Source organism: Gnatocerus cornutus, chromosome 10 (genome assembly GCF_029298725.1).
Source record: "Gnatocerus cornutus isolate USDA-ARS CGAHR chromosome 10, icGnaCorn1.1, whole genome shotgun sequence".
Classification (NCBI taxonomy): Eukaryota; Metazoa; Arthropoda; class Insecta; order Coleoptera; family Tenebrionidae; genus Gnatocerus; species Gnatocerus cornutus.
In genome coordinates, this window is record NC_142242.1 from 9,029,198 (window position 1) to 9,046,170 (window position 16,973).

At 37.3% G+C, this 16,973-nt stretch overlaps 2 protein-coding genes across 2 annotated transcripts in view; one reads left to right on the top strand and one right to left on the bottom strand.

Moving 5' to 3' along the window:
• LOC148167651 (serine/threonine-protein kinase pelle-like) overlaps positions 1-16,973 on the top strand; it is a 152,347-nt gene that overhangs the window by 45,436 nt on the left and 89,938 nt on the right. The window lies entirely within an intron of this gene.
• Positions 15,673-16,224, bottom strand: LOC148167653 (uncharacterized). Its single transcript, XM_088046924.1, has 2 exons — positions 16,197-16,224; positions 15,673-16,151 (listed from the first exon to the last, which is right to left on the bottom strand). Exons 1-2 carry the CDS (start codon positions 16,222-16,224, stop codon positions 15,673-15,675), a joined length of 507 nt encoding a protein of 168 aa, XP_087903050.1.

The following is a 16,973-nucleotide window of genomic DNA, read 5'->3' on the forward strand; positions in this document are numbered from 1 at the left end:
AAGGTTGTTCTTCTTCAGTTGCTTGCTGCTGTTCTTTAAGGGGTTCCACCATTTCAGCCCCCACTGAATCGACGCTTACAAGAGGAACTTCAACTCTCTTCTCACACTGTTCGATTATTACAACATCTCTGCTGATGGTTATTTTTCCTGTTCTTGGATCGTACATTCTATAGCCCTTCGTGTCCTTACTGAAACCCATGAGGATCATCTTTGCTGCTTTCTTGTCCCATTTTAGTCTGCGTTGTTTTGGGACGTGTACCATGACTTGGCTCCCAAAATCTCGTAAATGTTCCCACGTGTGGCTTTCGACCGGTCCACATTTGGAATGGAGTCACCTTCAACCCTGAACAGACAGAACGGTTTCTCAAATACACAGCAGTATTAACCGCTTCTGCCCAGAACTTCTTATCGAGGTTAGCATCAAAGAGTAGACATCTGGCCTTTTCGACAATGGTCCTGTTCATTCTCTCCGATTTACCATTTTGTTCGGGCGTGTAAGGGGTTGTCGTCTGGTGTTGGATGCCCTTGTTTTCTAAGTACTTTCTGAATTCATTGCTGCTGAACTCAGTACCACCATCAGTGCGAAATGTCTTCGTTCTTCTGTTTTGCTGGTTTTCAACGAAATTAGTGAAATTTCTGAAACAATTAAAAACTCCGCTTTTTGATTTCAAGAAATATACGAACGTCATCTTCGTGTAATTGTCTTCCAACATCAAAAAATATCGCGAGCCCCCAATTGACTTGTGTTCCATGGGTCCACAAACGTCTCCATGAATGAGTTCAAGTGGTGAAGACGTACCACTCTTACTACGCTTGAAAGGTAATCTTGTTTGCTTTCCCTCACAGCAAACTACAAAAGGGGTCTTTCGTTTTGTTGTGTCCTTGCACTTCAGTCCAACAACGACGTCACTGGATGTCATTTCACTTAAATCTTTGAAGTTAAGATGACCAAATCTTCTGTGCCATAATTCAGGATTTTCACTCTGCACCGATAACAAACACTGTCCTTGGTTTTTCACATGCAGTCTGTATACATTTTCCACTAAACTTGCTGTGGCGATCAGTTGATTTTGCCGGTTGTGGATCAAACAGCCATCGCTCGTGAAAGTCACTTTGTTACCGTTTCTAATCAATTGACTAACTGACAAATGGTTGGTGCTCAAACCTGGCACAAAGGATACTTTTCGAATAACTACGTCGTGAGTCTTATTTCCAACTACCGTCTGTACGTTCACTTCCCCTGAACAAACTACTGAGATTTTTGTTTTATGGGCTACCATTATTTCCTTTGGCTCTGTGTTCGTCCTGACATTGATGAGCCAATCTTTCTTTGTTGTCAGGTGATTGCTGGCTCCTCAATCAATGTACCAATCATTCTCACCAAACGATCCACTTAGGAACACTGCACTAAAAGCATTTGACGTTCTTCCCTTTCCTCTGTTTCCAACATTGGGACATCTGCTCTTGAAGTGGCCATACTGTTTGCAGTGGTAACACTTTACGTCATTCCTGTCAGCTGTCATGTTGTTTCGGTTGGTACTACCTGTACCACCAGAGTACTGATCTTGGTTGGTATTGCCGGTTCTTTTTGAGCTGTTTGAGCTGCCCTCTTTGAGCCTGTTTCCTGAACTATTCCAACTCTTTCCTGCAAATGCGCTACCCGCTTTGTCGCCATCTATCTGCATATCTAAGAGTTTCGTCTTAATGGCGTCTGTACTTATTTTTATCCCAGAATGTTCAATCGCCATTATCATTGGGTTAAATTTTTCTGGCAATCCCGCCAATAGTAAAGAGCCTACCCATTCATCATCAATTTTGAAACCCGTCCTGCTCGATTTCTGGGCCGCTTCTATGACTTGAGTCACGTAATTCTCCATTGTATCATTCTCTTCTAACCGAAGTGATATCAAATTCCGGAGCAATCCAATTTTTCGCGTAAAGCCCGAGTCATCATAAAGGGATTTCAATTTGGTCCATGCATCCTTCGCAGTTTTTGCCTCTTTAATGTGTCCAAAGTTAGGATCAACTTTGCTTTGGCTTTGGCGTCCTTCTCTAGGTCCTCCATCACGGTAGTAAGGCATTTATCCAGCCCATCCAGAATTAGATAATTCTCAAAAGCAAATTCCCAATCATCGTAATTTTCTCGGCCTAATAACTTCGGTACACTCGCCATATAATTGATTGCCATGACTGACACTATTCAACTTTTTGAAATCACCAAAAAAGACACACACACAAACAGCAAACAACAAAAATGGCGGACACTAGCGTGGGTCTGGGCCCATAACCTGTTAAGATTAAGGGTTCGGAATAACACAACCAGTCGGTTGGACGGTAAGAACAAGTCTACTTTATTTGTTAATATAAAGGATAGGTGGTGTAAGAGAAGATAAGGGAGCGCTAAATTTGAAATAGTTTTTGGTATGATTTCAACAGATATGCAACAAACTGTCTCTTGCAAATTTATAATTATGTTACCTTCCATTTACATAACCGAATTTTTTTTTAATAATGTTTAATAAGAGAGATATTAAGTTGCATCACTAAGTATTCTACTTTAATTTCTTTTTTGTCTAAATAATATCCAAACGGTATTGCATCAAAGTTTTCTAGAATAACTCTCTTGTCAAAGAAAAAACCAAATTCCTTTGTTTCTATTTTATTTAAAAGTTAGTTTTTCATTGCCAGATTTCCTTTTATTTTTAACAGGTAAAACGGGGTAATACAAACCTCTTGGTGGTAAAATTGCACATTTTATTAAACCATACCATTTTGAATATACGTAGGAGGTTTGAATATTTTAGTAGGATGTCCAACTGGATAATCATGATAACATTGTACTGTTGGATATAAACTACAAATATCTATATATTTCATTTTCTTTCCCTTGACTTTCAGTTTTGTAGCATTAGTTCTTCCTCCGAAGAACGCATTTCTAGGATTAACTTCTTTAATTTCTTTAGATTTGCTTTTAATTTGTTTCATTTCTTCTTTATAGCTTTTTTCATTTGCTCGCTTTTTTCGATAGTTTGTTCATAAAGATCTTTCATAGTTCTTTTATTCCTATTATTAATAAAATCTGAACTATAACATTTTGTACATCCATGCCAAAAACAACCGTGGTATTGATAGACTGTATTAGTTTTTTCATCAAAGCTATCAACTTTTGATCCACATATTCTCTTTTCACCATCGTTTAATGCATGTTTTATATTTGGATTATGAAAACTATTCAACCAAGAAATTGATTGTTGAGATATATATATATATATATATATATATATATATATATTAAGAAAGATACAATTGCAGTTGTTGATAATCTGAAAAATGATCAATATTCTCAACAACTGCAATTGTATCTTTCTTAATATATTTTGATCTATATATAGTTATACAAATACTAGCAATTGTAATGTATCTAAAAGGATCTATGTTAGCTATGTCTAGAAATTGTTTTTTTAATTCAAGACATCCTTTTGTTAATATATCCACATCAGAATTACAATAATCATAAAGTTCATTTTTAAAAACAAACAAATAATTTTCTTTCCTTTTTTGTTTATGCCATTTTAAAAACTTATGCCTATCTTTTATTTTCATAGAATTAACATCATAGTATTTTGTATTCTTTTTGCAACATGGGGTTGAAATTTGTCTTTGCAAATTGGGAGGGTGAGAATTTCTGTTCGAAAGAAGCGCTCCACATAATTATAATTGAACTTCACAAGTAAGTTCGTTTGATCATTAAATTATGTTCGCGCTTCTTTCGAACAGAAATTTGAATTTTACCACTATGTTAAAAGACTGCAAGTGGTGCAAAAAGAAGATTTAGACGTAAGTTTAATTAAGGCCTAGAGAGGTTTATCGGTTTATAGAAATAATACCTCTATTGCATCTATTGCAACAATAACACATAGAAAAATGGCTTTCTAATCCTTCTTTGTTTTGAAAATCGAATTTGCCAAAGAAGTGGAAGATGAAGCAATTGGCCTGTCGTTGAATTTAGCGAAGGTGGTTGATCGCTCAGTCCAACCTGAAGTCTTGAAAATTGCATCAACTGGTACGCCTTGTCTCAGGGCAGCTGAGGTTGAGGCGTGTCTTGTTGAGTGTGCTGAAAAAGTGGAAGTATTTGTTTCACTATCTTTTATAAGACCTTTGACCCACTTATTGAGGGTTTGTTTGGAAGCTAGGTGATAGGGTTTTCGCGAAGAAATAAAAATACTGTCTTCTGTGGGATTTCTCATTGGTCCGCTCGGCTTTAAGAAATATTCGAGAGTGGTGGCAGGGCAAACTGCGGGTTTGTCTTTGTCAAAAAGAATATGCAAATGAGGCTGTTTGCTATTTTTGCCTGCGGTCTTAAAGTGGTCGATAATAAATATATCGAAGTGCTCTTCAGTTCTCCTAATGCAAGAGACTCTGATCTTAGAAATTGTTGGCAGGCGTTGTCCTGTACAAAGGACTAGTAGTACCGGAAGTTTTCTAGATAGTTCCGCAAAACTGAAGTTTTGGTTTCGGGGTAGATTTGATCCCATCCCAAGTACTATTTGGGGGTCCCAAGTCGTGTCATATTTTGGCATGGACGGTCGTAGTCTAGATATTCCTTTGAGAAATCTTTTGACTAATAGGTGGCTTCCTATGTCACCAGGTACAATAAGTGATAAGGCCGAACGGTGTGCGTTAAACGTGTTGTATTTGACATTGGAGGTTGCCAACATTGTCTGTAGGAATTTTATGAGTTCCTATGGCTCGGTCTTGAATGGATTGGTATTTCTAATGGAACAGTAAGACCCCGAAGCTTTGTAAGTTGAATTTTACTGTGCCATTGTTGACGATGAGATGGAATTTAGGATGGTGTCAAGTGCCTACTCCGGGATGCCTCTTATGCGGTAGGCCGCCCTGATAACCTGGCGGCTGCCAGGGTAAGGTCCTTTGTAAAACTCGGTGATGTTCTACGAGCAGAGATTAGAGAATTAGATTTTACATGAAAATTTTAAATTTTGCTCTCTGCTAGTCTTATGAATAAGGGGTACCAGGGTTGAGAGGGCCATTGTGGTACAACTACTATACTGATTCCTCTATCATTGATTATCTTTCTTAACACTCTCAGAATCATACTGAAGGGTGGAAAAGCATAAAAGTAAATATTTGACCAATTAAGTGTAAATGCATCTATTTTGAAAGCTTCGGCATCTCGTTCCCATGACACGTACTTTTCACATTTGTGATTTGTACTAGACGCAAAGAGGTCTATTTCAGGGTCACCCAGTTCTCTAACTATCGTATCAAAATTTTACGGTGAAAGTTCGAATTCTGTTTCAAGTGGGAGTATTCTGGACTCCTCGTCAGCAATGTTATTATCTTTGGATGTAATATATGAGCCAAATATCCATAAGTTTTTAGATTCGCACCATTGCCAGATAGCTCTTGTTAGAGAGCAAAACTTAGGATGTTGAACACTCCTTATGTGGTTAATGTAAGCAATTGCCGTTTTATTATCTACCCTCAGTAGTACATTGCGATTAGATTTGGAACACAGAAAGGTTTTTAGACCGAAAATACTGCAAGTAGCTCAAGGAAATTAATATGATTAGTTTTTTTTCTCTTCGGACCACCATCCATGTGCTCGAGAGTGACCATCGAATGCCCCCCAGCTTGAAAGGGTGGCATCTGTGAACGCTCTGATAAATTGGTTTCGAATAAATATTCGTCAGTTGGAGTTGCGATTGCAGTATCTTTGATTTGTTTGCTCAAAGTGAGGTTAGGCTTTCTATTGGTGGTAATTGTATGTCTTGAGTAAGTCCTCCTTAAGTTAAAAATCAGGGTCTCTATTGTTTAATAACAAAAACATTGTTTTTCCCAGAGCTGCAATGCTGCCAGCTATTTGGGAATGGAGTTCCACCTGACCTGACCTGACCTGACCTGACCTGTCCCGTTTTAGGGGAGAAGCACTTAATGCACCAGTTAGTTCAGAATTGAATATAGGCGTTTTCAGTAAGGAGCAGTTCTCTGGAATTGGGTATTCGATAAGAATGTCATTTTTGTTGTGTGCTCCAAGCCAGGATGGACCGAATTTTTGCTATTTTTGCATTTGTGTTTGAGGTGTGGCACTTATTACTTTCAACTAGAAAACTAAATGATATTCAATGATTAAATAAAAATTAAAATTATAATTTTACACGTGGTCACTGACAGAATTGTCAGGTGACAATTGGTTCCAAGTCTCCGAGGATCTGTTTGACAGCTTCCTCTAATTCTTCGTCATTGAATACAATGCTGTCCTGTTGAGGGGGTGAGTAATGACAACCACCTTGGTTCTATCAATACTATCGTTTATTCATAAAAGCCTATCTAATATAATATTAAATTGAATTAAATATCACAGTGATGCTAAAAATGTTAACCAAAGCTATTGTTCGTAAACATTACAAACGACGTAACTAGTTTACGGTCGCTGGTACGCAACCGTATTCTGCTGTCGATGCATCCACAACTAATTGTCACATCAGGATTGCTCCACCGTGGACTGTGAGCCGCTCTACTTTCGACACTTCCAGGTGAACAATCCCTGATTAATCGATGATTAATCATATTGGCGAGGGCGACGAAATGGGTTGTGGACCTCTCCAGCAGAATGTTGTCTCAGTCGTGGCATTAAAGGTTGGGTACTGCGGCCTTGATCCCCTGGATGATACACTGAAACATCAGCTGACCACAGTATTTTGTTTCACATCAAGTTATTTATAGTAGATATATGACATTTGTATTACAACTACTTAATCCCCCTTTAAAATAATTGCTACATGATTAAGTACAAGGTGTTTATAAATGTTTCTAGCATCAAGCGTGGCTTTGGAATTCCAGTCGTACACTATTTTGCCGCTTTGTTTTCATAGTGAATATAACTACATTGAAAATTATTTTAAATGTTACTTACTTCCATGACGTTTTAGTTACGGTTTTGTGCCCAAGTTTTCGATTTTCAGGTTTCAAACCACAACTGGAACAGTTTATTTCTCAAAACTTACTTTGCTTCATGTCTGAGGTTAACTGCAAATGTCAATTGAAAAATTGAAACCCATATTTGTAATGAGCGGCAAATTTCTTTGACATTTTATAGCCACCTTTGATGCTAGAAACATTTATAAACACCTTGTACTAGTTTCCTATAAATTACTAATTCCCATTAACAAAAGAAATCTAACTGGCTTAACTTAAGTTCGCGACAACCCTGATGTGGAGTAGTTATGATATAGATCCAGAATCCCTAACGGTTGAAGCTCCACCACTTCCTGTTGTGCTTTGTCCCTTGATTATTTGAATCCTCCTGGTTTCCTGTTGGAATCTTCACCAACTTGTGAATTGGGCGTTTTGCTTCCAGTCCGGACGCCCTTCGAATTGTCACGACCCTTACCAATCCTTCTTGTCCCTTATGAACTTGTTCAATTTTCGCCAACGGCCACTTACTGGCAGAGATGTTATCTTCTTTCACTAAGACGACATCTCCTGGCTTCAAATTTTCTACTTCTGACTGCCACTTGTTTCGCTGTTGCAGCTGGTGTAGGTAATCTGTCGTCCATGCCTTCCAAAAGTCCCTTTTCATCTTTTGCATGACTCTCCATCTTCCCGTTAGACCGTCACAACTTTCTAACGCTACGGGATTGGTTGGTCCCACCTGACAGGCTGCTTCTTCCGTAGCAAATGCAGCTTGCGATCCTGGATCAATGAGCGCTCGCAAGTACTCCAAATCTCCAGATGCATTCTTTACTCGAATTAATGCCGTCGCCAACAAAACCGTTTCGTCATGACGTGCGATGTGACTTGCTACCTTCGTCAGTTGATGTTTTGTTTTTTTCTGACTCCATTTTCTTCTGATTGACTGATCTTTCTTCATCCCGATGCATTAGGATATGATGAGTTTTCCCACATACGCGACATTAACTCTGCGAGTAGCATTTCTTCCCAAATTCATGACTCAAACAGTTGTAGCAAAGTTTTCGTTCCCTCGCGAAGTTAAACCGTTTATCAACATCAAGCGATTTAAATTCAGGGCATGCATGAATTGCGTGAGACAAAGAACAAAATTTGCAACTTGCCTTATTTGATGTTGGAGACTCCTTAAAGCTTCTTGCGTTTTCTCGTTCCGACTTCTTTCCAAGATGATGAACTGCTTCCAACGCCTGGAATCTTTTCATCAAGAACTTGAGCACACTCTCCAAGGATTGTACTTCGAAAGGGTTGTCTATCGACGCTTCAAAGCTTTCATTGGTCTTCCAATTCCACTTGTTTGCCATCACACAAACAATGATTGGATCCCACGATGAAACCTCAATCTTCTGTTGCTTTATGGCTTCTAGACACTCTTTCACTGTGTTGTACATCGTCTTCAGTTCTTCTGCTCCGTCATCCTCCTTCATTGATGTTAGTTGCAAGATCTTGTTCACTAGTTTGTTCACGATCAACCTCTTATTGTTGAACCTTTCTTGAAGTTCATCCCAAGCACTGCTGTAGTTGTCTTCAAGAATCTCAAAATGTTGAATGGCCCGTAGCGCTTCACCGCTTACGTACGTCTTCAAGTACTGCAGCTTTTCCACCTTGCTGAGACTTGTGTTTGCGTGAATGATCTTCGTGACTAGGTCCTGGAATGTGGGCCATTCTTCGTATTTGCCTTCAAATACGGGTATCTTAATCTTTGGCAGCACCACACTCGTTGACCCCGAAGTTCCATTACCTCCGCTTGGACTTTTCATCTTCTCTTCCAAATGAATCATCACTGCACGATACTCTGCACGCATCGTGCCAAACCATTCCTCTTTGAAATATTTGGACTCCCGGTTGCCCCTCGCACACCTGCAGAGTTCCACTTCCTTTTCTCGGATGGTTTCCCATTGAGTTCTGATGTCTTCAGAATACTGTCGGAACCCGTTTGTTGCCGTCTTTGTGCTGTTAATGTCAATTCTCAACAGCTCCATCCGACGGGCTTGGTCGATTAAGTTTATTTTCAGCTCAACTTCTTCAGCTGATTCCACCTTGGTTTTAAGCAGATCTCTACATTTGTCTATGTAACTTGAAACCTCCATGTAGGCTGCTTCAATTCCGCTGTAGCTATTGTTTACGAAATACTGACTTTTTTGCTCACGATCCAGAGCCTTAATCTTCGCATGGTTAGATTTTAGCTTGGCCACAATTGAGTCTATCTCTGCGGCCTTTTGGTTTAGGTAGTGCTCCGTCTTCCTCTCTTTGGAGTCTTTCTTCATATTTATCAACTTCCTTGTAAGCTCATCCTTCCACTCTAGCTGCTCGCTTACCAGGTCGTTGATTTCTTCTATTTCACCAGGTAGCACTCTCACTTTCCTGGCACAAACACTTTTTGCCACGAACAGACACTCCCGTTTCGCGAAAACTTTAGGAATTTGGCAAAGTTTTGCCCACTTGAATCTTGCACACTTTACAAAATTTTTCCACGAACAGGCACTCCCGTTTCGCGAAAACTATAGGAATTTCGCAACGTTTTGCCCACTTGAATCTTGCACACTTTACAAGATTTTGCCACGACGATAAACTTAGTTTGCTCGAAGGACCATGTTGAGGGGGTGAGTAATGACAACCACCTTGGTTCTATCAATACTATTGTTTATTCATAAAAGCCTATCTAATATAATATTAAATTGAATTAAATATCACAGCGATGCTAAAAATGTTAACCAAATCTATTGTTCGTAAACATTACAAACGACGTAACTAGTTTACGGTCGCTGATACGCAACCGTATTCTGCTGTCGATGCATCCACAACTAATTGTCACATCAGGATTGCTCCACCGTGGACTGTGAGCCGCTCTACTTTCGACACTTCCAGGTGAACAATCCCTGATTAATCGATGATTAATCAGTCCTCCTGGGGACCATCTTTGATAACTTTTTCAGGCCGTGGAGAAGATCTCTCTGGCAGAACGTTGTGTTCCCGCCTTGACACAGGTGTTGAATTACCTGGTGGGCACCCTGCATCGTTACGAGAGAGAGTAATGCTACGAGAGCCGTGTCTAGATGACGAAAAGAGATCGAGATCGAGAATTTCGGTAACATAGGCGCTCCGTATGTTCCATTCTCTTTTCAAGGGACTTGAGATGTTTCAGTACCTTTTTTTTCAGCTTTTTTCCTCCCCCTCCTCTTTCTTCTGATGAGTATATGGATGATCTAAAAAACTTTAGATTTAATTAGTAAAATTGATGCAGCAATTTATTTGCGGCACATAACCTAGCATTGAAGCGTGGAATGACATTTTCTGTGTTACCGCTCTTCGGCACGCACCCGTACCCTTGTTACAGTTTTCTTTAAAAAACAAGAGAGAAGTAATTGTTTGGTCAAGAATTGAATTAGAAAACGTTGACTTTAAAATTAAATGTAGCATCATTTACAGATTTATCGCTATGTTTTTACATATTTGCACATTCGTTAATTTCTGTGTCCATATTTTGCATCATTTTGCTTAAACTATTGATTATTGATAAAATCTTATGCCAAACTATAAGCGAACATAAAAAATTATACTTCTGAATTATCAAAACCAATGATTTTGCTTTGTGTTGCTCAGTTTGATCCAGATCGTTATTCTCTACCATATGTTAAAGAAGGTCAAAAATTTCTGAAATCTGGTACCGAAGTGGCCTAATTGCATCAATTCTTGATGACCAGCGAGTATCACTTAACGGTTTAAGAGTATGTGCTTTGACAGAATTCATTAATCAACTCCACCTTTTTGTTGAACATGAAAAAAAATCGTACAGTTCGTGAGCAATGTAAAAGAACCCTTTTGTCTCGAACGAAATTTTTACGGCATTGTTAACGACCAGACATAGACTATGAGCCGAACGAGGTACAAAAAAAGCACGAGGAATTATATTTAAAAAAAAAATTTGCAATCCATTGCGTTTTCCACGCATATTGGCACCATTGTCATACCCTTGACCTCTTATGTTGTAGATAGAAATATTGTATTGACACCGTTGTCATACTCTTGATCCCTCATATTGTAGATAGAAATATTATATTGAATATTGTATAATCTTTTTAAACAATTATTAAAAAATGTGTCCCTGTGGATGAAGATATGGGACAAAAAGTGATAAAATGTTCCTGAACTGTAACTTTTTTTGTAGACTCATTTTAAGGAACGAAGCGAAAGATCACGGTTATCTGTTTGATATGACTAACATCGGGAGTACAGTTCAAAATAATAGAAAAGTATTTAAATTTTTGAATATCATCAGTTATACATTTTCGAATTTGCTCACTTAATAATGAAATAATTTCATTTTGGATTTTCTTGTCTAAATAATTTGGTAATCGACTTTGCATTTTTTGCTCTTTTTGTACTTTGTTAACGTGCTCCCGCATTATGGGATCAAACTGAGCAACCATTTCCACAGCATTGAAAAAATTACCATTATCATGCTGGAATAATTGACTTGAAGAACCTTTTAAAGCTATACATTGTCTGCTAAAATAACGAATCATAAATATAATTCTTCGAATTACGTCATTCCAATATTTTGCTTTTAAGTCTAACCGTCCCAACTGTTCATCATTAATTGTTGATTTTTGTTTCAATCTTAAATTCAATGTGTTTAGCACTTGTTTCATGTCTTGAACAAGCCAAAGATAAATGTTGCCAATCACAAAAGCCAGAAGAAAAATTTGAAAAACTTTTACCAAAAAGTAAACATGCGAAACAATAAACTGATTTTTTTTGACTGAACATATTAACCCTCTTTTAACGTTTTCTTTATTAGATAGTATACGATAATAATAAATTATTAACAATTATCACCTGTACAGGGCCACGATTAACCAGAGTTCGAACTTCATCAGCTGAAAGTTGTTCAGGCCATTCTGTTTTTTTCCACTGGGATTTCCTCCGATAGGAATTCCTAATCAAGCGGATAGGTAATGTCCGTGTCTAACTGGATTGAAGGTCCTGGCTGAGATTCTTCAAAAAAAATTTTCAATTATCCAGCCAGTTTTTCCTTCTCCTTATTCCCCAACTTTTTTTTGACAATAAAAACTCCCTAAATCTTTCTATGGATACAATAATTTTTTGTTTTAATTTTTATGGATCATTTACTTACCGTAATTATGTATTTCTTCGACACAAAAAAACTCTAGTTTCTCTCTAGTCAAACAAGATAACTAAAATCCATTATTCAATTAATCACAATGTTAACATGCACAAAAATTTTCAGTTTTTTTTCTCTTGAAAACGCAGTCCGTTATGGATCGATCACTAAATGCAACTAACAGTAAAAATGTCAAACCTGTTTAATTACACATTTTAGTTGCACAAAAAAATGCCAAAAGAGCACATAAATATGTCAAATTGTACGTGCCTATCGACAAAATAAAATTCTGCTAAATAAAAATGAGGGTCATTTAAGAACTGTAATTCAATAATTCCCATTTCAGTTTGAGAAAATAAAAAACATATAACTTCTGAAGTAACAAAGAAATATCCTATAAATTCTGCGGATTATGGGTCAGTTTTCACAATAATTTTATTGAGATTAACAATGACACCATTTTAACATAGAATAAATACTTAATTTCATTTAAAATTGAACTTAGAACTGATAGCCATGTTTATTTTTAAAAGCTACTGAAACTTTACATTTATAATAATCGAAATAGGAAAAGGAAATAATTGTGAGAATTTATAACTATTAATAATATTTCTTGGTATACTACTAACACTATGAATGAAATCGGTGAAATAAGCATTTTTAATTCGAATTTTTATTTTGCTTGGGTATTTGTAATTTTGTTATTGTTAAAACGAATGGCCTGATATACTAACAGCGGTGACTGATTCTCTTTTTTTGAAAAACGCTAATTTAAGAATTTTGAATACACGCGGTGTTTTCTTACCTCGTCATTCACCACGAAAAAACTTTTCCACCTCGCCTTCGCTCAGCATCGCGATAGGAAACGTTCAAAAAAAATTATATTCACTACGAAAGTAGAAGTACTGGGCGTGTATTAATTGAAATTAAAATTTCTTACATACTTTTTCTTTGGAAGTGATGCGAATGTATATCTTGCTAAGAGCCCTGTAATATCATTCACGTTAATTTTGTCATAATTTGCAAAAAAAATGACCGATGGTGGCGCTGCGATCGTTGCAAAGATGGCACACGCGAAACATATTCTGAAACTACAAACCGATGTGTACCAGATTTGAAGCGTTTCGAGACAAAATTGCAAACTACAATCATTGTTTTATAAAATTTTGTTAACTCGTCTTGGTACTCCAGGATGCATTGGCTTCCCGACGCCCAAATAGTTGTCTTAAAGACTTTGTTAGTCATACTTTGGGTATTTAATGGAGTTTACCTGGTTTTATTTTAACATTCCTTTGAGGTTACGTTTGCACTTTGTCAGTCATTTACTTACTGTACCTCAAAGGACGAATTACCCACAACGTATCCGTTCGCTATTCCTTGGTTTATTTATCTAAAAGTAGATTTATCAGTGAAAACCGTTCCTATTGTTTGATTTGCTGGTTTGGTTTGTAATGTGAGCCATGGAGAGTGCGGGCACTACCGCCTGTAAAGTATGCAACCTTGCACTGTGGATGATCAACAAACAAAATTCCGCCATAACGCTGTTACGTGCTTTGTTAAGATTGTAGTGTTTTATTGCATTTTTGATGTCTTTGAACTATCGTGTATCAACAAGATGACACATTTAGTACCAGATGACAATGAAGTGCGTGATAGGTACCAAGAAAAAATGAATTTAATGATGGGAATTGATCCCTATCAATTGGACTTCACGTTGTTTAATAAGGATATTGAACATTTTTCCTAAATACATTATTTTAACATTATGGATTATTTGCCACACTCAATTAGTCCTTACACCAGAGAGGAATTGAGGAACATAAAAGCAACAAAAGCGTGTAAATTTTACTCTAGTGGTTGGGTGCGAGATTTAGGAGTCAAGATGATTCAACATCATGTCTTGATAATGGCTCAGGTAATTTTACAAACTTATTAACTCATAACAACTTTGCATTGTATTTGCAAAATTGCAAAATTTTAATAAAAATTGTCAAACTAAAACCTGGTTTTTATACGTAATGCATTCTCAGAGACTGAACGAAAAACCTCTTCGACCCGGGATTCTTTGTATACCGGGGGGCGAAGTACTTTGTGCCCATTGTACGTATATAGCAGGATTGGGGGAAAGTTGTTCACATGTAGGTGCAACGCTCTTTGCCATTGAAGACTCAGTTAGAAATTCTGAGCCAGTATCTGTGACAGGAAAAAAAGCGTATTGGGTAACAGCTTCAAAAAAAATTGGTGAGCCATGTACCATTTCTGCAATGGTGTTCAATGTAGGGAAAGAATAATTGAAGAAAAGCCAAATTCCACAACCTGCAAAAAAAACAAAAATCTATGTCTGAACCAACTTCAGAAGAACAACGAGAATTTCTAAATCAACTTGTCCCCCATGGAAGTGCAGTGTTGAATGTGACTGCACCCTTTTGTTATTCTATACAGGAAAAGAACGAGGAAGTAGAAGATCGATTCTTGACTGCATTGTATTCTGAAATCCATGTGGACAAAGCCTTGGATGTTCTGCAAATGTTGTCCAGTGATATAGATATTTCTATGGACGAAGAAGAAAACCAAAAGATTGAACAGCATACAAGACCAGCAACCGGGAATAAAAAGCTGTGGTTTGGATTTGGCAGAGGAAGAATAACTGCCAGTGTTTTTAAACGAGCGAGCAGAACATTAATCCAAAATCCATCTATATCCCTAATTAAGCAAATTTGCTATCCAGAGAGTTGCAGCTTTTCGTCTGTGGCAACAACCTATGGATGTAGTCATGAGAAAGTTGCTTTAGAAGTCTATAAAATGGAAATGGTAAAAGCTGGTCACACCAGCTTGCAAATTTCAAGTACGGGATTAATAATTAACAACAAATTTCCTCATCTGGGAGCAACGCCGGACGGCTTGGTTTCATGCGATTGTCATGTAGATGCATGCATTGAAATTAAATGTCCATATTGTGTGCGAGACATCAATCTTTTTGAATTGCGTAATTTAAACAAACTGTGCTTGAAGAAAGAAGATGAAAAACTCGTCCTCAAATCAGACCACAGTTATTTTATCCAGATTCAAATGCGAATGGCACTCTCAGAACGAATGTTTTGCCGTTTCATTGTTTGGACTAAAGAAAGCATTTTTTGCAAAGGGTGCCATTTGATGAAAAATTCTGGGTTGAAGAAGAAGAGATGGCCTCGAGATTCCATAGGGAAGTTGTTATGCCCGAGCTGTTGGGAAAGTATTTCTCTCAAAAACAGGGGATGGATCAAAGCCAAGAAGAAATTGTTTGGTGCATTTGTCGCCAACCAGAAAATGCATTGCCAATGATTGCGTGTGACAGTATTAACTGCAATATTGTGTGGTACCATTTGAATTGTTTAAATATGGAAATAATTCCGGTGAGTCCGTGGTACTGTAATACGTGTCAAGCACAAGACTGATATTGTTGTATTTATGAGTGATTTGTTTTTTTACTTTTAATATATAATTATAATCTAAATTATTAAAATTTTAACCAACAGTTTAATCTACAGTTTTGCCTACAACAACCGATGGACATAAATTTACTGTGCTGAACAAACTGTAACAATTTTATCCAAGGCCGAAATGTCATCATCATACATGTATTGGATAACATCCATGGTGATGAACTTGTTTAAAATTGTATATTTTAGTTGCAGGCATCCAATTACCCTTTCCACATGCACCCGAACTCTTGACAATTTTCTACTCATTTCCAATTCTCTTGGTGGCATCTGAACTTGTCCTTTTAAAAAAGCAGGTGTCTTTACTTCCGCCAAAGTATTTTCGACTACTTCACTTATTAGAAACCCCCTGTCTGCCAGAATCAAGTCTCCGGGAAGCAACTTATCAATGAATCCACTTGTCTGTGTTATATGTTTATCACTAGCTCTTCCTCGATAAGCCTTCGATATGAACATGATGGTACCTTGAGGTGATATGGCGATTAGAGATTTGATCGTTTGGTGGTGTTTATAGTGCGAAAACATTTGAGACTGAGCATTTACGTTCGTTGCCTTCTCTGTAAAAACTTAAAAGCAGTCTATTATTGTTGTAACTTTGTTACCAAAAGCCCATTTAAAGCATGTTGGCATCCAAGCACGTAACTCCTCTCATTTGGGCCAATATACTAGCCATTTTAATTTATAGTACAGGACATGTAGACATTTGTAAAAGATTCGACTTGCTGTACGTCTATACAGGGTGGCCCATCTAAGACTTTCGGGCTCAATATCTTTGTCATTTATGAACGGATTTTTCTAAAATTTAAAATAAAATTTCTTGAATAGGTAAGGATGATGTGACATTACCAGCGTCATCCTTGTCTTAAAAATGTTAATTTTACTTGTCTTATTTTCAAATTTAATTAGTTAAGATTCATGTCATTTTATAAAACATCAATAATTATCCGAGTGTGCCAAAACTCAACCGTCTAGCTAGTCAAGTTGCCGAGAAAAAGAGAAAAAAGACCCTCAACATTTCCAAAAGATGCAAAATCATAGTCGGCTATGAAAAAAAATAATTTCCCACGCCCAATTTTGGACATCCCTGCGTTCGGTCTGTCAATAATCGCTGACGTCAGTGACGTTCTTGACATTTGTAATATTTCTCATTTGAGGTTATGTTTACTTTTGAGCATGATGATGAAAATCATTGATTTAAACTTGCGCAGAACGATTTATCTCGATCTTTGAAATTGGAAACTAATCACAATACATCAGGCAACGTTTTGGTGCAAAAAATGCGTAGGCACAAGAAAATGTGAGTAAAAAACTTGTTGAAAGTTGGTCGTCACCAAAAAAATGATTGCAGAATGGTTCGCTATGAGGTGCAACTAGAATTG

What these genes read in the sequence shown, in the direction of transcription:
- LOC148167653 (XM_088046924.1), bottom strand. Translation starts at nt 16,224, where the DNA reads ATGCCAACATGCTTTAAATGGGCTTTTG. An exon ending in ATGCTTTAAATGGGCTTTTG is followed by an intron (nt 16,152 to 16,196) that starts GTAACAAAGTTA and finishes AAGTTTTTACAG; the next exon opens with AGAAGGCAACGAACGTAAAT.